Source organism: Lepidochelys olivacea (genome assembly GCF_965140295.1).
Source record: "Lepidochelys olivacea isolate rLepOli2 genome assembly, chromosome: 3".
NCBI classification, from domain to species: Eukaryota; Metazoa; Chordata; order Testudines; family Cheloniidae; genus Lepidochelys; species Lepidochelys olivacea.
Window position 1 is genome coordinate 185,499,215 of NC_140413.1, and position 14,877 is coordinate 185,514,091.

The 14,877-nt window shown below is 42.4% G+C and overlaps 2 protein-coding genes across 4 annotated transcripts in view; one reads left to right on the forward strand and one right to left on the reverse strand.

Moving 5' to 3' along the window:
• The window catches only part of FBXO11 (F-box protein 11), a 197,800-nt gene extending 196,378 nt beyond the window's left edge, over positions 1–1,422 (forward strand). For all 3 annotated transcript variants that reach the window (XM_084622927.1, XM_084622928.1, XM_084622929.1), the window contains exon 23: positions 84–1,422. In XM_084622927.1, the coding sequence (XP_084479053.1) occupies positions 84–213 (130 nt within the window). In that variant the 3' untranslated portion in view covers positions 214–1,422. The remainder of the gene's footprint in view (positions 1–83) is intronic.
• MSH6 (mutS homolog 6) overlaps positions 1,389–14,877 on the reverse strand; it is a 30,436-nt gene continuing 16,947 nt past the window's right edge. Inside the window, exons 5-10 of the mRNA XM_084622926.1 lie at positions 9,472–9,743; positions 8,803–8,920; positions 6,438–6,527; positions 2,538–2,692; positions 2,132–2,331; positions 1,389–1,557 (exon numbers count right to left, since the gene is read on the reverse strand). Of these exons, the coding sequence (XP_084479052.1) occupies positions 1,479–1,557; positions 2,132–2,331; positions 2,538–2,692; positions 6,438–6,527; positions 8,803–8,920; positions 9,472–9,743 (914 nt within the window). The 3' untranslated portion in view covers positions 1,389–1,478. The remainder of the gene's footprint in view (positions 1,558–2,131; positions 2,332–2,537; positions 2,693–6,437; positions 6,528–8,802; positions 8,921–9,471; positions 9,744–14,877) is intronic.

Genomic DNA, 14,877 nt, shown 5'->3' on the forward strand with positions numbered 1-14,877 from the left:
ATGAATACTTTGGCTGAGCAGCTTTACTATTCAAACTTAAAGCAAGTTTAATTCTCCTACTGAAGATAATTTTTTTCTTCTAGGTTTTTCTGTGACTGTGGTGCTGGAACACTCTCTAATCCCTGTACACTAGCTGGAGAGCCTACACATGATACAGATACACTATATGACTCTGCTCCACCTATAGAATCTAATACATTGCAGCACAACTGAATTCCTTTCAGAAAAGAAGTCCTGCCATTCTAATATCATAACTGTTAAACTTTTTTTTGGAGGAAATTATACTTGCCCATTTCTGCAGAAAGAGACTGTATTAAAAAATGGATGTGTAAGGTGTTGACACTATGGAGCTCAACCTACCAAAAAGAAAGTGGCAATATGTTGACTCAGGATAACAGAACTGGGCGTTTTAGCATTACTGTGTAAACAAAGACTCTTGAAGGGACAGAAGTGAAGAAAATAAGCTGCAATTTTGTACAGATACCAACTTCTGAAAAGCTGGTGTTTTTACAAGTAGCATTGAAACGCAGTCCAATTTGCAGTAGTACTATTCTGTAGACAAGCAGCATTCTTTGTTGCTGCTGTTATGGACATGGGTACCAATTGCTTTTGTAACATGGTAAAATGTGAGCTAGCACTTCTGCATTTCTTTTGATTTTTTTTAACATTTATTCAGATTGAAAAATATGATTTTAAATGCTTTACTCTCATGTAGTTTGTTTTTAATTTCAAGCAAAAAAAAATCTTATTGTACTTGAATGTGTCCTGTTTTGTTAGCACACCTAGACTTGCTGTAACTGTACTCATGTCCCAGTATGTACGTTCTTTCTATGAAAGAGAAAACACTAACCTTAAATTATATCCAGCAATTTTTCTGGTATCCTTTGAAAAAGTTAAAATAATCTCCTTCCCTGCCCCAGCAATAGTCTGTACTCAAATCACCCTAACAAAAAATGTGTTTTAATGAGACTTCCTAGCATATACAATGCACTATAAAACAAAGTACCCATGTAACTAAGTTTTGTGAATGAAAGTTTTACTATGTTTTAAAGTACACATTAGAAAGTCTCCTCAAAACAGTCTTGTATTTTACTCTGTTCATAGTTTTTTTTTGAACAGTCTGGAAATTACCTGTATCAACAGCTGGAAATCACAGCAATTTCCTGCTATAATGAAGCTGAGACAAGTATATATACAGCTCTATACAGTTTCATAGCTTTTTTCCATTTATGTGTATTGGTGACAGTGGGTAATCAACAGCCTGAAAGTGTATGCATGTACCATAACATCTAGACTTAATATATTGTGGAGTATTCAATAACCATTATGTAGAGGGTAGATAAGAATTAAAAGGGTTTAATTTCCTAGGAAAGAAAATGGAAAAATGGTCATTTTTAAAAAATAAAGTTTATTAGATCATAATGTTGTCTGCATACCATCTTTGTGAGAAAACCACCACTAACACTTGTTACTGTATCTTACAGATTATTGATCACAGTCATCAGTTTAGGAACAGCTTTATCTCCTGCTGCATTCTCTGCCACCAGGCAAAGGTGCCTAAAGGGGGTGGGAGGGGAGAGAGAGAAATTAGACCACATTGCTAAGTAACATTTATGTTTAGTAAAAGAGGTCTAGTAAGTTCTTCACTAAGTAATATGTTCTCTGGGTAAATCAGTCTCCACCTTTTGAAGGACTGATCATGAGTTTTTCTGGCAGGCAATTAATCAAAATAAGGGGCTAACCCTCCTTTGCCTTCAGTTTTACCACTTAACTTCATTAGTCTATTTTTGAAGGAGTGTTTTTTTAATGTCAAAGGAAATATGAAAAAACTCTAAAAATACTAATTTTTAAAGGATAGTCTTAAGATTTTAAATGTATTATTGTTTCTCTGAAGTCATGTAGCACCTAACAATTGCCAAGGCTAACTTCTAAAAGTTACAACATAGGTGAACCCTTAGCACCACTGTACTGAGAAAATGTCTAGCTTCCCCTAGGAGCCAAGAGGAAACCTTCTCTTCTCCCCACCCCCATTCTGTTGTGCTCTAGCATAGCTACTTAGCCCCTCTTTATGTGGCACAGCACCTGAGTTTTTGTGTTTGTTTTTTTAAAATAAATTCAGGAAAGAACTTACTTAAACAGTCTCAGTGAAAGTGTAACTTTCTCAAAGTCTCGTGCTTTTCTGTGACCTTTCTGAATAACTTCCTCTGGAATATTAGCAAGCCTTGCTGCATTGAAGCCATAGCTTTTAGGACAAGCTCCTCTAATGAATTTATAGAGGAATGTAATAGTTTCCTGGCTTGGATCTTCACTCTCATTTTCAACCATACATGCCTAAAAAAAGTCACCATAAAAGCAGTTTATCCAGTACTTTTACATTAGTGTACATAGAACATTTCCTTCTTTCAGGACACCCCTTTTTGATTACAGGTAGAAAACTGAGGCTCTATGCACATTGTGGAACATGGCCTACCAATAAAAACCCCACTTCCCAAAGTGATGCAAATACCCTTCCTTGAAGTTCAACAGTTGGTACATACCATATGGCCCAGTTGCACAGCAGCACTGTGTGAATAGTCCTCTACTAATGAATAATAATGTGTAGAAAAAAGTGTGCGACACTTTATATTTTCTGCAAGTTCTTTAACAACTGCACTTGCTATAGCTGTGCCATCAAAAGTAGCTGTGCCTCTACCTGCAAGAGAAGAAGAAAAACCTTCACACATCCAATGTGGAACAAACTTGCATTTCTAGACACTAAGCAAAATATGACTTCAACCCAGTATTTAAAGAGAGAACTTAAGCCAGATTCAAGTTATTTTACGTGTTACTGAAATAGAGCCCACTAAATTACTAACAGCTTGTCTACCCAGGGAAGTTAGTGCAAAACTATGGTGGAATTTATAGCACAATAGCTATTCCACATTAAGACACTGTGTATGGTACGAGTTACTTCAGTTTAATTTACATTGCTGAAGGGTGTGAATAATCTGCACTCCTGAGTGACATAAATCATACCAATCTAAGCATGTGCGTAAGCACCACTATTTTGGCAGGAGAGCTTCTCCCACTGACATAGCTACTGCCTCTCAGAGAGGCAGGAGTTAAGCTTATGCGTGAGCGCTCTGCCATCAGCTTAGAGCATCGCCACCACATGGACTGCTGTAGCGTAGATGTAGCTTAACTCTCCCTGTGGATGTTTATTCTGCACTAAGAATTTACAAGGGCTGACAAGCCAATTCAAACTAAAGTAGGGTGTGAATTTAAAGCATAGTAGTTATTTGATTGGAGGGAAAGTGTCTGCAATTATGTTGATTACACAAGATGTCAAATGTTTGCATAGGTCTTTCACACAGCAATAGGGAAGAGATGCATCTAAAAAATAACGGATTATAAAATCACAAACTGGCATGGACAATCTAAGGTAGCAGCTGCTTTGGATATTCATTCCTCAGCAATCTCCTCTCCCACACCCTAGTTCCATGCCTGACAGCAGTCAAGTGTCAGCAGCAGTGGCAAACAGGGCAGGAAGTGGTTGATGGGGGGAAAAAAAACCAACATACAACAGGTTTCAGAGTAGCAGCCGTGTTAGTCTGTATTCGCAAAAAGAAAAGGAGTACTTGTGGCACCTTAGAGACTAACAAATTTATTTGAGCATAAGCTTTCGTGAGCTACAGCTCAATTCATCAGATGCAAATAAATTTGTTGGTCTCTAAGGTACAACATAAAACAGTTTAATAGGGGCTCCGAGGGTAAGATTATGACCTTTCCTGCAGTAATTCCCAATGGCCACTGGAAAGTAGTCTGTTTTCAGGGGACATCCATGGTTAATATGAAAAGGCTAACTGGAATGCTGCTAATGTTTAATACACTTTAAACATTCAAACTGCTACTGTCATGTGTACACTAAATAGCTTTATGGCCTAGCCTTTAATCTTAGGTTTGATTTCTTCACCTATAAGAGAGTCATAGAAATGTACAGTTGGAAAGGAGTTCGAGAGGTCATCTGAAGTTAGACCATTCCCGACAGGTGTTTGTTCTTAAAAACCTCCAAATGACAGGGGTTCTACAACCTCTCTTGGAAGCTTATTCTAGAATTTATCTATCCGTATACTTATGTTAGATACTCAGAAAAATCTTTCTAAATCTCTTTTGCTGCAGATTAAGCCCACAACTATTAGTCCTACCTTCAGTGGACATGTAGAACAATTGATCACTGTCCTCTTAACATAGCTGAAGACTTATCAGGTCCCTCAGTTGTATTTTCTCAAGACTAAGCAAGCAGAGTTTTCATAGGCCAAGTTTTCTAAACTTTTCATCATTTTTGTTTCTCTCTTCTGGACTCCAGCTGAAGCCTCACCAGTATGGAGTACAGTGGGAGAATTACCTCACATGTCTTCAATATAAACAATCCTATTAATGAACTCCAGAATATTAGCCTTTTTTCCCCATTGTATCCCACTGTTGACTCATTCAGTTTGTGATCCACTATAACTCCCCAAATCCTTTTCAGCTGTACCACCACATAGCAAGTTATTTCCCATTTTGTAATTGGACATTTGAGTTTTCCTTCCTAAGTATAGTGCTTTGCATGTGTCCTTAATGAATTTTACCTTGTTGATTTCATACCAATTCTCTAAATTGTCAAGGTCAATTAACTATCATCCAAAGTGTTAGCAACCCCTCCCAACTTGGTGTCATTTGCAAATTTCATAAGCATACTCTTCTCTCAAAAGTCATTAATGAAAATACTGAATTAATACTCAACCCAGGACTGACCCCCGTGGGTCTTCACTAAACACATCCTCCCAACCAAAAGTGTAACCTCTATAATAATTCTTCAATCTAGTCACATTTCCCTAGTGTTCTTACTATAATCAGTCAAGATATGTCTACAGCTTCCCCACCTGGTAATGCTGTCAAAGGAAATTAGATTGGTTTGGCATACTTTGTTCTTGACAAATCAATGCTGGCTATTCCTTAACCTATTCTCTAGGTGCTTACAAAATTATTTTATACTTAGTTCCAGTAGCTTTCCAGGTATCAAAAGTTAGTCTGACTGGTCTGTAATTTCCCAGGTCCTCTGTTCCCTTTTTTAAAGATAAAGATTTTTGCTCTTTTCCAGTCTCTGGGACTTCACTTGTCTTCCATGAGTTCTTAAAGAAAAGCGCTAATGGTTCCAAGATTACTTCAGCTAGTTCCTCAAAGTACCACCTACGATGAATTTCACCGGGCTCTCCTGACTTGAATACATCTAATTTATCTAAATTCTCTATATATTTTGGCTTGTGTTTCTTCCCCACTGTTAATACTAATTGTGTTGAGTATGTGGTCACCATTAACCATTTTAGTGAAGACAAAATAGACTTATTAAACACCTCAGTCTTTTTTATGTCAACAATTATTAGCTCTTCCCCTCTAAGGAGAGGACCTAAGTTTTCCTTCATCTTTCTCTTACTCCTGATGTATTTATTACCATCTTTTATGGTTACAGATACATATGCATTTTCTGCCATAGCTTTTCTGATTTTGTTACTACATACTTATTCTATATTTTCTTCCTTAGCAATTTATTCATGTTTCCATTTTTTGTAGGATTCCCTCTTTGATTTTCAGATCACTGATAGTTATATTGACTTCTTACTATTCTTCCTCTTTTTCCTTCACATCAGGATAGTTAGCAGTTGTGCATTTAATATTGTCTCCTTGAGGAGCTACCAGCTCTCCTGAACTCTTTCATCTCTTAGATTTTCTTTCCCAGCACCTGAAGTTCTCTGAATTTGTTAGTCTGCTATTTTGAAGTCCTTAGTCTGCTGCTCACTCCTTTCTTTCCTTAGAATCATAAACTCTTATTTCATGATCACTTTCATCAAAATTGCCTTCCATCCTCAGATTTGCAACCCAATTCTTCCCTTGTTGGTCTGAATCAAGTCTAAAATGGCTATCCCCCCAGTTATTTCCTCCACTTTCTGGAACAAAATGTCCCCAATACATTCCAAGAACTTTTTGGAAATTGTGTGCTGCTGTATTAATTTTGCAACAGATGTCTGTGTAGATAAAGTCCCCCATTAATACCAAGTCTTGTGTTTTGGATATTTTTTCTAGAAATGCCTCTTCCTCCTAGTCTTGATTTGATTGTCTACAGTAGACCGCTACCATGATATCATTCATATTTTTTTAACCCCTAGTCAGACTTTCAACTGGTCTGCTGTCACCTCCTTCTGGACCTCAAAAAAAGTGATATGTATTCTTGATAAATAATGCACCACCACCTCTCTTTTTTCCCCCATCTGGAACAAGCTATACCCCTCTATACCAATATTCCAGTCATGAGATTTATCCACAAAGTCTGATGTCAACTAAGTCATAATTTAGCTTATGTACTAATACTTCCCGTTTTTCCTGTTTATTCCCCGTACTTATTAAAAGAGCCTGAATACCTAGTTCATCCACAAGCACAAGGGAATGCTCTGTTGCATGCCGGAGTATGCTGGAAGTCTCACTCAGCTCAACAAAAAAGGTACTCTCTCCTAAAAAGGACAAAAACAAAACTTCATTCAAAGTGTATAAAAGTTTTGCAAAGGCAGGCATGTACAGCATACAGTTCAACAATACAACATTTATTAGACTAAACAAACTTCCAGCCAGCTGTGACCAGAACTAGGAAAAAGCTGAGCTTTAAAAAAAAAAAAAAGACATTCAGACTATCAGGTAGGAGAACAAGTATAACTGAGTGAAAACTGGTAATACTAAAAAACAACCCTGTTTGTACACTAGTCCTAATGTAAAAAAGCAAGCAAGAAAAAACATGAAGTCCTTTCTCTGGTAGAAGAATAACTGGTGAACTAGTGAAATGGTGACAAGAACCAATGAAAGCAGAGCAACTGATGGGGAAGGGAATATTAGACTGTTGAATGTTGTTACAAACACCCATTTAACTCCATTTACTAACGTTTTGGGAAAAGAAAGCCTTTGTTACAGATTTCAATTTAAGATAAAATTCAAACATCCCAGAGATTCTCCAACAAAGTAAGAGAAAACTAGGCTTGACATTTCTGCTATTTCTACAAACACAATACAAGCAGAAGTAACATATTTCAGATCTTTACATATCACAAAATGCAAGACCCTTTACTCAATGGGACTCACCTGAGGAGAATTCTGAAATGACAAAACACAAAGTTCCATACATGCAAGACAGCAGACTATGCAGCAGTTATTTTTAAATGGTCAAATTAAACCAGATATGAACTTAACTTTCCCCAGCTGGGGGAAAATCCCATAGATGTATTTAATTTAACCAGTAACTCTTCAACAAGGAGGAAGTTTTTTTTGGAGACAGAGCAGAATTATACTGAGGAATATTGAACACCTGCTGCTTATTTCAAGTAACTCTTCAGGCTTGCTATCAATTCTCCTTTCACTGACTGCCATGAAGCTATTCTCTCTCTCCCACTGAAATGTTTAAATGATGCTGATGTTGACAGTCACATTTCCAAAACCAGCTCTCATGCAGTATTCAGTATTGCTTCTCAGATGACTACTGTATGCATTAATTCCATGTATGTGGCTGATTAAGGAGGGACCAGTGTTAAATGCCATGGATTTCCCTAGACCACATCTTTATATAGATGAAAGGACATTTTTGCAAGAACTTTTCATTAACAAAAATAAAAATGGAACACTGAGCTAAAAATGCAGCCCAAGATATTTGTGTGCGCGTGCACACACACACAATATAGCAAGCCCCTGACCCCCAGCAGGATGGAGCGGAGCCCCCTGCCTCAACCAAGTTTCACGATCATCATTGGTGAGTCTAGTATTAAATTTTTTTAAATTATTTAAAACTTATACTGTATATGTATATAATGTCGTCTGGTGAAAAAAAATTCCTCTGCGCCCTAAGCCCCCCTATTTACATTAATTCTTATGGGGAAACTGAATTTACTTAACATACGTTCTTGAAAAATGCAACTTTAAGTGAAACTAACTAGGTCATTAAGCATACTGTATATGCTTATGAATCCGTAAGTCCTCATGTCTCCACCTCACTAACACTTACACCTCTGCCCTACAGTCAGCTACCATGCCACCTCTTAAATTGCTGCTGGGCAATCAATCTCTGCCACGTTGGCTTCCTTCTCTTTCCCTAAATAGATGGCCAAGATAAAATATTCCAAGAAATCTATGAGCTCAACTTTTCTCCATTCTCTGAGTGAGCTGGACTCAGGGTTCTTGATGTATTTTGACATCAAGAACCTGGACAGCAGCCTTGACACAAGCCACACTGTTTTGGATATTTGTGAGGCAGATGATGTTCCTATAACAGAGCCTTACACCACAAAAGTCTAAGTAGTAGCTGACTTTCTCTTTTCCAAAGTACTTGGAAAAGGGTATTCTAAGGAGACCTGCCATCAGCTGTTTAACTTCCTGAGAGCTACCTCAAAATTTGTCTCCCAATGTGGACTCCAATTTCAAGGGTAATCCGGAGTTAGCTTGATCTCCCATCAGACATAATGGACAAGCATGTGGAATACCCAGACACAACTAAGGTCCTGTTTCTGCCCTGAAAGTCACACCTCAGGGTTTACTCTCCATCAGAAGACAGGTAAGTGAAGAACTGCAACTGGCTAGCCCCTTTAATACAGGGTGGCATACACAGCTTCACGCCTCAGACTTGATCCACTAGCAAGGGATTAGAATTGTACCCAAATGTCTAAAGAACCACCAAGTGAATGATTTGAATCTACTCAAGTACTTTTACCACCTACTCAGTTCTATATTTGTACAATTTTAGGAACTCACCTGACATAATTCTGTCCGAGGCACCTAGTCTTGTAAATACTCTGTCAATAGGAGTAAGCCTGCAAGCTTCAGCAGGTACATAGCATCCCAACTGAGCCATTATTGCCAAAAGGCCAGCCTGCAAAACAAAAGAAAAAACTGTCCAACTTTTCTCCTCCCAAGTGTCAGACCTCAAGCTAAGTAGGACTGAACCTAGCTAATAATTAGACAGGTATCTTTGAAGAAACAAGAGACTGCAGGAATTGGTGTTGGCAATTCAGTACTCTCTCCCCACATAACTTCAAAGTTAGTATTGAATCAATATCCCATTATGCCAACAGAGGTAGTGTGTTATGAGAAGCACCCTCTATCCAATGAAATGAAGTCCTGAGCCCACCTGCATTTATTAAAGAACCTCTGCCACTTTTCCTGAGAACAAGAGTATTAGTCTTGTTTCTTTGGCTAAATTCTTATGGTAGGTTTCATCCTTCTTAGGTAAATAAATACTTGCTGCATTTTCAACCAGAGTATTTTTCACTTTACAGCCCAAACTGCGGACGTGTTGCTGGGTGCTGTCAAGCTGTGACTACATTCCAACCTTGAGATTTCAATAGTGCATTTAATAATTCTTTGATGTTCTTTAGTGCCCTGGAACAAAAGATGTTTTAAGTAACCATATTTCATAGTCACCTGTCTCATTAGTGTAGATTTGCCACCCATGTTTGGGCCAGTTACTAAAACACAGTAGGCTTCACTATTGCTGTCTTCATCTTCATTCTTGGAACCTATCACAATATCATTAGGAATAAAATCATCCCCAAAAAACGTTTTTGTAATGCATGGATGGCGTGAACCTTTAAGCTCCAAGAAGGGTGGAGTATTCTGTTCTGGCAGTAGAATTACAGGTCGGCAGAATGGTCCATCACCCTCTTGACTATAGTTAGCGAGGCACATCAAGACATCTACAAAAGTTAGAAAAATTCCAATTAATTGTAATTATCCCTCATTTCCTGTATTTCTCATTGTACACATACCAGTTGGGTGGAGTTTCTTTCAAAAAAACAAAAACAGTTTCTTGTAACTGTTGTTCTTTGAGATGTGTTGCTCAGATCAATTCCAATTAGGTGTGTGTGTGTGTGTGCACAGTCATCGGAAAGTTTTTCCCCTATTAGCGCCCGTTGGGTCGGCTGTGGAGCCCCCTGGCGTGGCGCCTCCACAGCGGTGAATATATGACCCTGCTGACCTGGCACCTCCTCAGTTCCTTCTTGCCGGCTATTCTGACAGAGGGGAAGGTGGGTGGGTTTGGAATGGATATGAGCAACACAACTCGAAGAACAACAATTACAAGAAGGTAACTTTTTTCTTTGACTGCTTGCTCATATTGATTCCAATTAGGTGACTCCCAAGCCTTACTGAGGCGGTGGAATCACTGACTGGAGCACCACTCTGCCAAATGCTGCATCGTCTCTGGCGTGCCAGGTAATGGCATAATGATAGGCAAAACTGTGAACCGGGGACCACGTCACCACCCTGCAGATTTCTTGTATTGAGACCTGGGCCAGGAGTGCCGCCGAGGAGGCCTGTGCCCTTGTGCAATGAGCGATTAGTGCCTGAGCTGGAACTTTGGCTAGCTCATAACACATCCAGATGCAGGATGTGATCCACGAGACCAGGAGTCCTTTTATCTGGTCTGCTACTGCCACAAACAGCTGGTTTGACTTACAAAACAGCTTAGTGCATTCAATGTAAAAGGACAGCGCTCAGCGAACGTCCAGTGAGTGAACCCTCCGTTCTCGGCTACTCACTTGAGGTTTAGGATAAAAAGACAGGTAGAAAGATGTCCTGGTTAGAGTGGAATTGGGATACAATCTTTGGAAGGAAGGCTGGATGAGGCCTAAGTTGCACCTTGTCCCTAAAGAAAACCATGTAGGGAGGGTCAGAGGTGAGGGCTTTTAGCACCAATACCCTCCTCACTGAGGTAATGGCAATGAGGAAGGCCACCTTCCATGTCAAGTAGAGGAGCGAGCAAGTTGCCAGCAGTTCAAACGGGGGCCCTGTTAGTCTGAAAAGGACCAGGTAAAGGGCTCACGCCAGGATCGGTTGTCTAACCTGTGGGTACAGCCTTTCCAGACCCTTAAGGGAATGGCCAACCATGAGGGTGGCAAAGACGGAATGCACAGCTGCTCAGGGGTGAAAGGCCAAGATAGCTGCGAAGTGCACCTTGATGGATGATGCCGCCAGACCCTGCTGTAGGTATTCCAGGATAAGCAATAAGGGCGCCTGCATCAGGGGTGTGCGGATCTGAGTGCACCAGATTGTGAACCATTTCCACTTGGCCACATAGGCAGCCCTGGTGTAGGGTTTCCTGCCACCGAACAGGACCTTCCTAACCTGCTTGGAGCACTTGAGTTCAAGGGGGTTTAGCCATGAAGCTTCTAAGCCATGGAAATCAGGGTAATGAAGGCAACCGTGGTCCTGGGTAATCAGGTCCAGGACCAGAGGCAATGTGATCAGGGTCTCCACCAACAGCTCCAGTAGCGTGGTACCAGTGTTGGCAAGGCCACACCAGCGCCACCAGTGTGACTGCCACCTTGTCTCTGCAGCTCTTGAGCAGGACCTTGTGGACAAGTGGGAACACGTACAGCAGATGTTCCATCCAGGGGAGGAAAAATGCGTCTGCAAGAGAGCCTGGACTGTGATTCCAGAAGGAGCAGAATCGCGGGCATTTCCTCTTGCCTCGTGTGGCAAAGTCGTTGATGTGGGAAACTCCCCAACTCTGGAAAACACTGCATCACGTCCGGACGGTTGGACCGCTCGTGGTTGTGGAAGGATCCGCCAGCTCATTCTGGGAAGCTGGGAGGCAGGACATTTCTAGGTGCATGGAGTAGGCTATGCAGACCTCCCATAGCTTGAGGGCTTCCCAGCACAGGGGAGAGGAATGGGCTCCACCCTGCTTATTTATGTAAAACATTGCAGTTGTGTTGTCAGTCATGACTCTCACGCACTTCCCTTGCAGATGAGCTTGGAAGGTTTGGCATGTTCGTCACACCACCCTCAACTCTTTGATGTTGATATGGAGTGAGAGCTAGTCTTGAGACCAGAGTCTGAAGGCCCCCAGGTGTGCTCCCCACCCCAGCGCCGACACATCCATTACCAGAGACAAAGAGGGCTGAGATCTGTGGAAGGGAATTCCCTCCTGTGGTTTCAGCCATCAGGGACTCGAGGACCTGCACCGGAAGGGTGACCACTGAGTCCAGGCTGTCACACCCCAGACGGTAGGTAGATGCTAGCCAAGCTTGGAGAGGTCTGAGCCACAGCCTGGCCTGGTCTAACCATTTGAAGTCCTTGAACTTGGGGGTAGGGCCCTGCCGCCTTGTCCAGGTAGGAGGATGACTATGCAATTGGAGGTATGGGGTCCTCTTGGCCCTCCAGATTCCTGGGAACATCCTGTGTTGCCTCATGTTCCACAGTGACCGCCCCAGGGTCAGCGTCAGTGGTGGGAGCAGGATTCGGGGGTGGTTTTGAGGTCTGTACCACCCTCACCTCAGAACCCCTATGGGTGGGATGACTTGCTGATGCTTCGGGTACCCGTGGCTCTGACACCACCAAGTGGGAGCCCTTGGAATGCGTGTCCTGGGCCTAGTGATAGACCCAGGGTGTCCATAATGGCCCTTGCACAGGTCTTTGCCATGGCCCCACACCCACATGCTGCTGTCAATGGTCCAATCTATGTTGGCTGTGCCTAGAGTAGGGGGACTCCACCTCCAAGTCAGATGACAAGGACCTGGAATGCAAAGGCCAGGGCGTTGCCAATTAGAGCAGCTCTGGGGAGTGATGCCACGATGTCAAATGGTGCCATGATGGGGTGTGGTGCCGTCTGGTTGGTGCTGGGGAGCGGTGCCACAGACATGTAGTCAGAGACCGTCGAGGCAATCTCCATATCAGCATCGTGGGCTTGCCTCTAAACAGTGCCGTGCACTGCAGAACCAGAGGCTTATCTGGACCAGCCGGGGACCATGGTGATTAAGTCCCTCGCGGCCTCAAAGGTGGTGGATGGCAACTCTATGTCCTCCACCTGAAACTCCTGGCCAGTGCTTGTGGACTCTCCTGGACTCAGTGGCCCCCCTTGTGGGGCCAAAGTCGACGGTGCCGTCTCCTGGGTCACCAGCACTGGGTGCTCCTCTCCAGGACGCACACCAGTGGCGCTTTCCAAGGTTGCCATCCTCAGCATAGGTGAATGCCCCCGCCTGACTTTCTGTGGCACCAGGGAGTGGGAGCGGTGCTGCATCACCTCTGCCGGCTGCATTGTTGGGGAGCGCCAGTGCTGAGGGTCTCTATGCCTAGAGTCCTTCCTTGGCACCACTTCACGTACGGAGGCCAGAGAAGCTCAGCACCAGATCCTGCCCACCCGAGACTGGCTGGGGACAAAGAGCCACCTCCATCAGGAGCTGTTTTAGGTGAAAGTTCCACACCTTTTTCGTCCTGGGATAAAACCCCTTGCAGATATTGCAGCAGTCCATTTGGTGCACCTCCCCTAGACACTTGAGACAAGAGTCGTGGGGGTTGCCCATTGGCCTGGGTTTATGGCAGGATCTGCAGGGTTTGAATCCTTGGGACTGACACATGCCCCAAACCCCCAGGGGAAACAGGAAAGGAGCACCCCCATTCCTACCCTACTAACAAACTATAAACTATTACAACTCTGAAACTATGCTAGAACTGCAAGAGCAAGCCCCCACAGTTCCAATGACTGTCACTGGCGGTAATAAGGAACTGAGGAAGTGCCAGGTCAGCAAGGTCATATATTCACCGCTATGGTGGCAACACTGCTGGGGGCACTACAGCTGACCCGATGGGTGCTGCTAGGGGAAAAACTTTCAAACGACTGGGCACGTGGCGCGCGCACACACACCTAATTGGAATGGATATAAGCAATCACTCGAAGAAGAACAGATGATCCTTCCTTCTCCTGAGGAGATTACCATTGCAACCCTTTAATACATTAGTAGCACTCACACTTGCTGAAGTGGAGACTATATGTAAAGATTTTATATTTCCCACTCTGATTTTATTGGTGTTTGGTCAGAAGTAATTTCCTCTTCTGGACATAACTTTAAATATAAGCCTTCAACATCTGCCTTGTGCTTTGGTTATAAGACAAAAACTCAAGTATACAGCCAATATATATTTGTATTTAGTGCATCCTGCACTAGCTTTCCCCTGGATTCCGAAAGAAAACTAGGAAGAAAAATGGCTTCCACAACAATGAATTACTTCATGGCAAAAAGGGACTCACCACAAGATTCAGTTATATTGCTTGAAATGTATTAGAATAGAGTTTTAAAATATTAAAAGTCTGTGTCCATCTCTGATAGAGCAATCAAATCAATGTTATTTCAGTCTAATGCATCTCACAGCTGGAGTTGACATGGCTCTAACTTCAATGCATGGTCACAACAACTGTGTACTTCTTAAACGTAAACCTGTCCTAAGCTTTCCATTGCCCCACATGAGAGAATCCTACTTTTTAGCAAGGGCCAGCTGTGCAGGTACCACATCCCAAAAAGAATTATTGGTCCCCAGTATCTGTATGCATCAAGCCACCTATTTTAGGTGTCCTAAAAATGGATTTTGGTGACTAAGCACCCACATTTTAAACATTTAGACCCAACTGCCTTGCAGCTTTATCTGCCTCAGCATCTTCTGGGAAGAGACCAACTGTTTCATGTTCAGGGTGTGGCTGGCTGGACGCTTCTTCCAAACCACCCGTCCCAGAAGATATTACAGGCCTGCCTGCCCTCCCATTCCCACAGCAATGGGACCAGAAACACTATGCTTTATTTCTCTCCAGAGCAGAGATATCCCAGAGTGCTCCATGCTAACAGAGCACTCTCAACATGCATAGTAGTACTTCTAGTTCTGCAGAGTGGCAGGTGAACACAGAAGATAATTTCTGGGAGAAGAGTTAACAGCAGATTTGAGGAAGCTATCTTACTGGCCTATCTTCCAACCCCCAACACTCCTCTTCAAGAGAGAAGGTAGGTGGTTGTTTAAGTGATTCAGGAGTAAAAGGTAGTTGGCTTCCTACTATAAAAC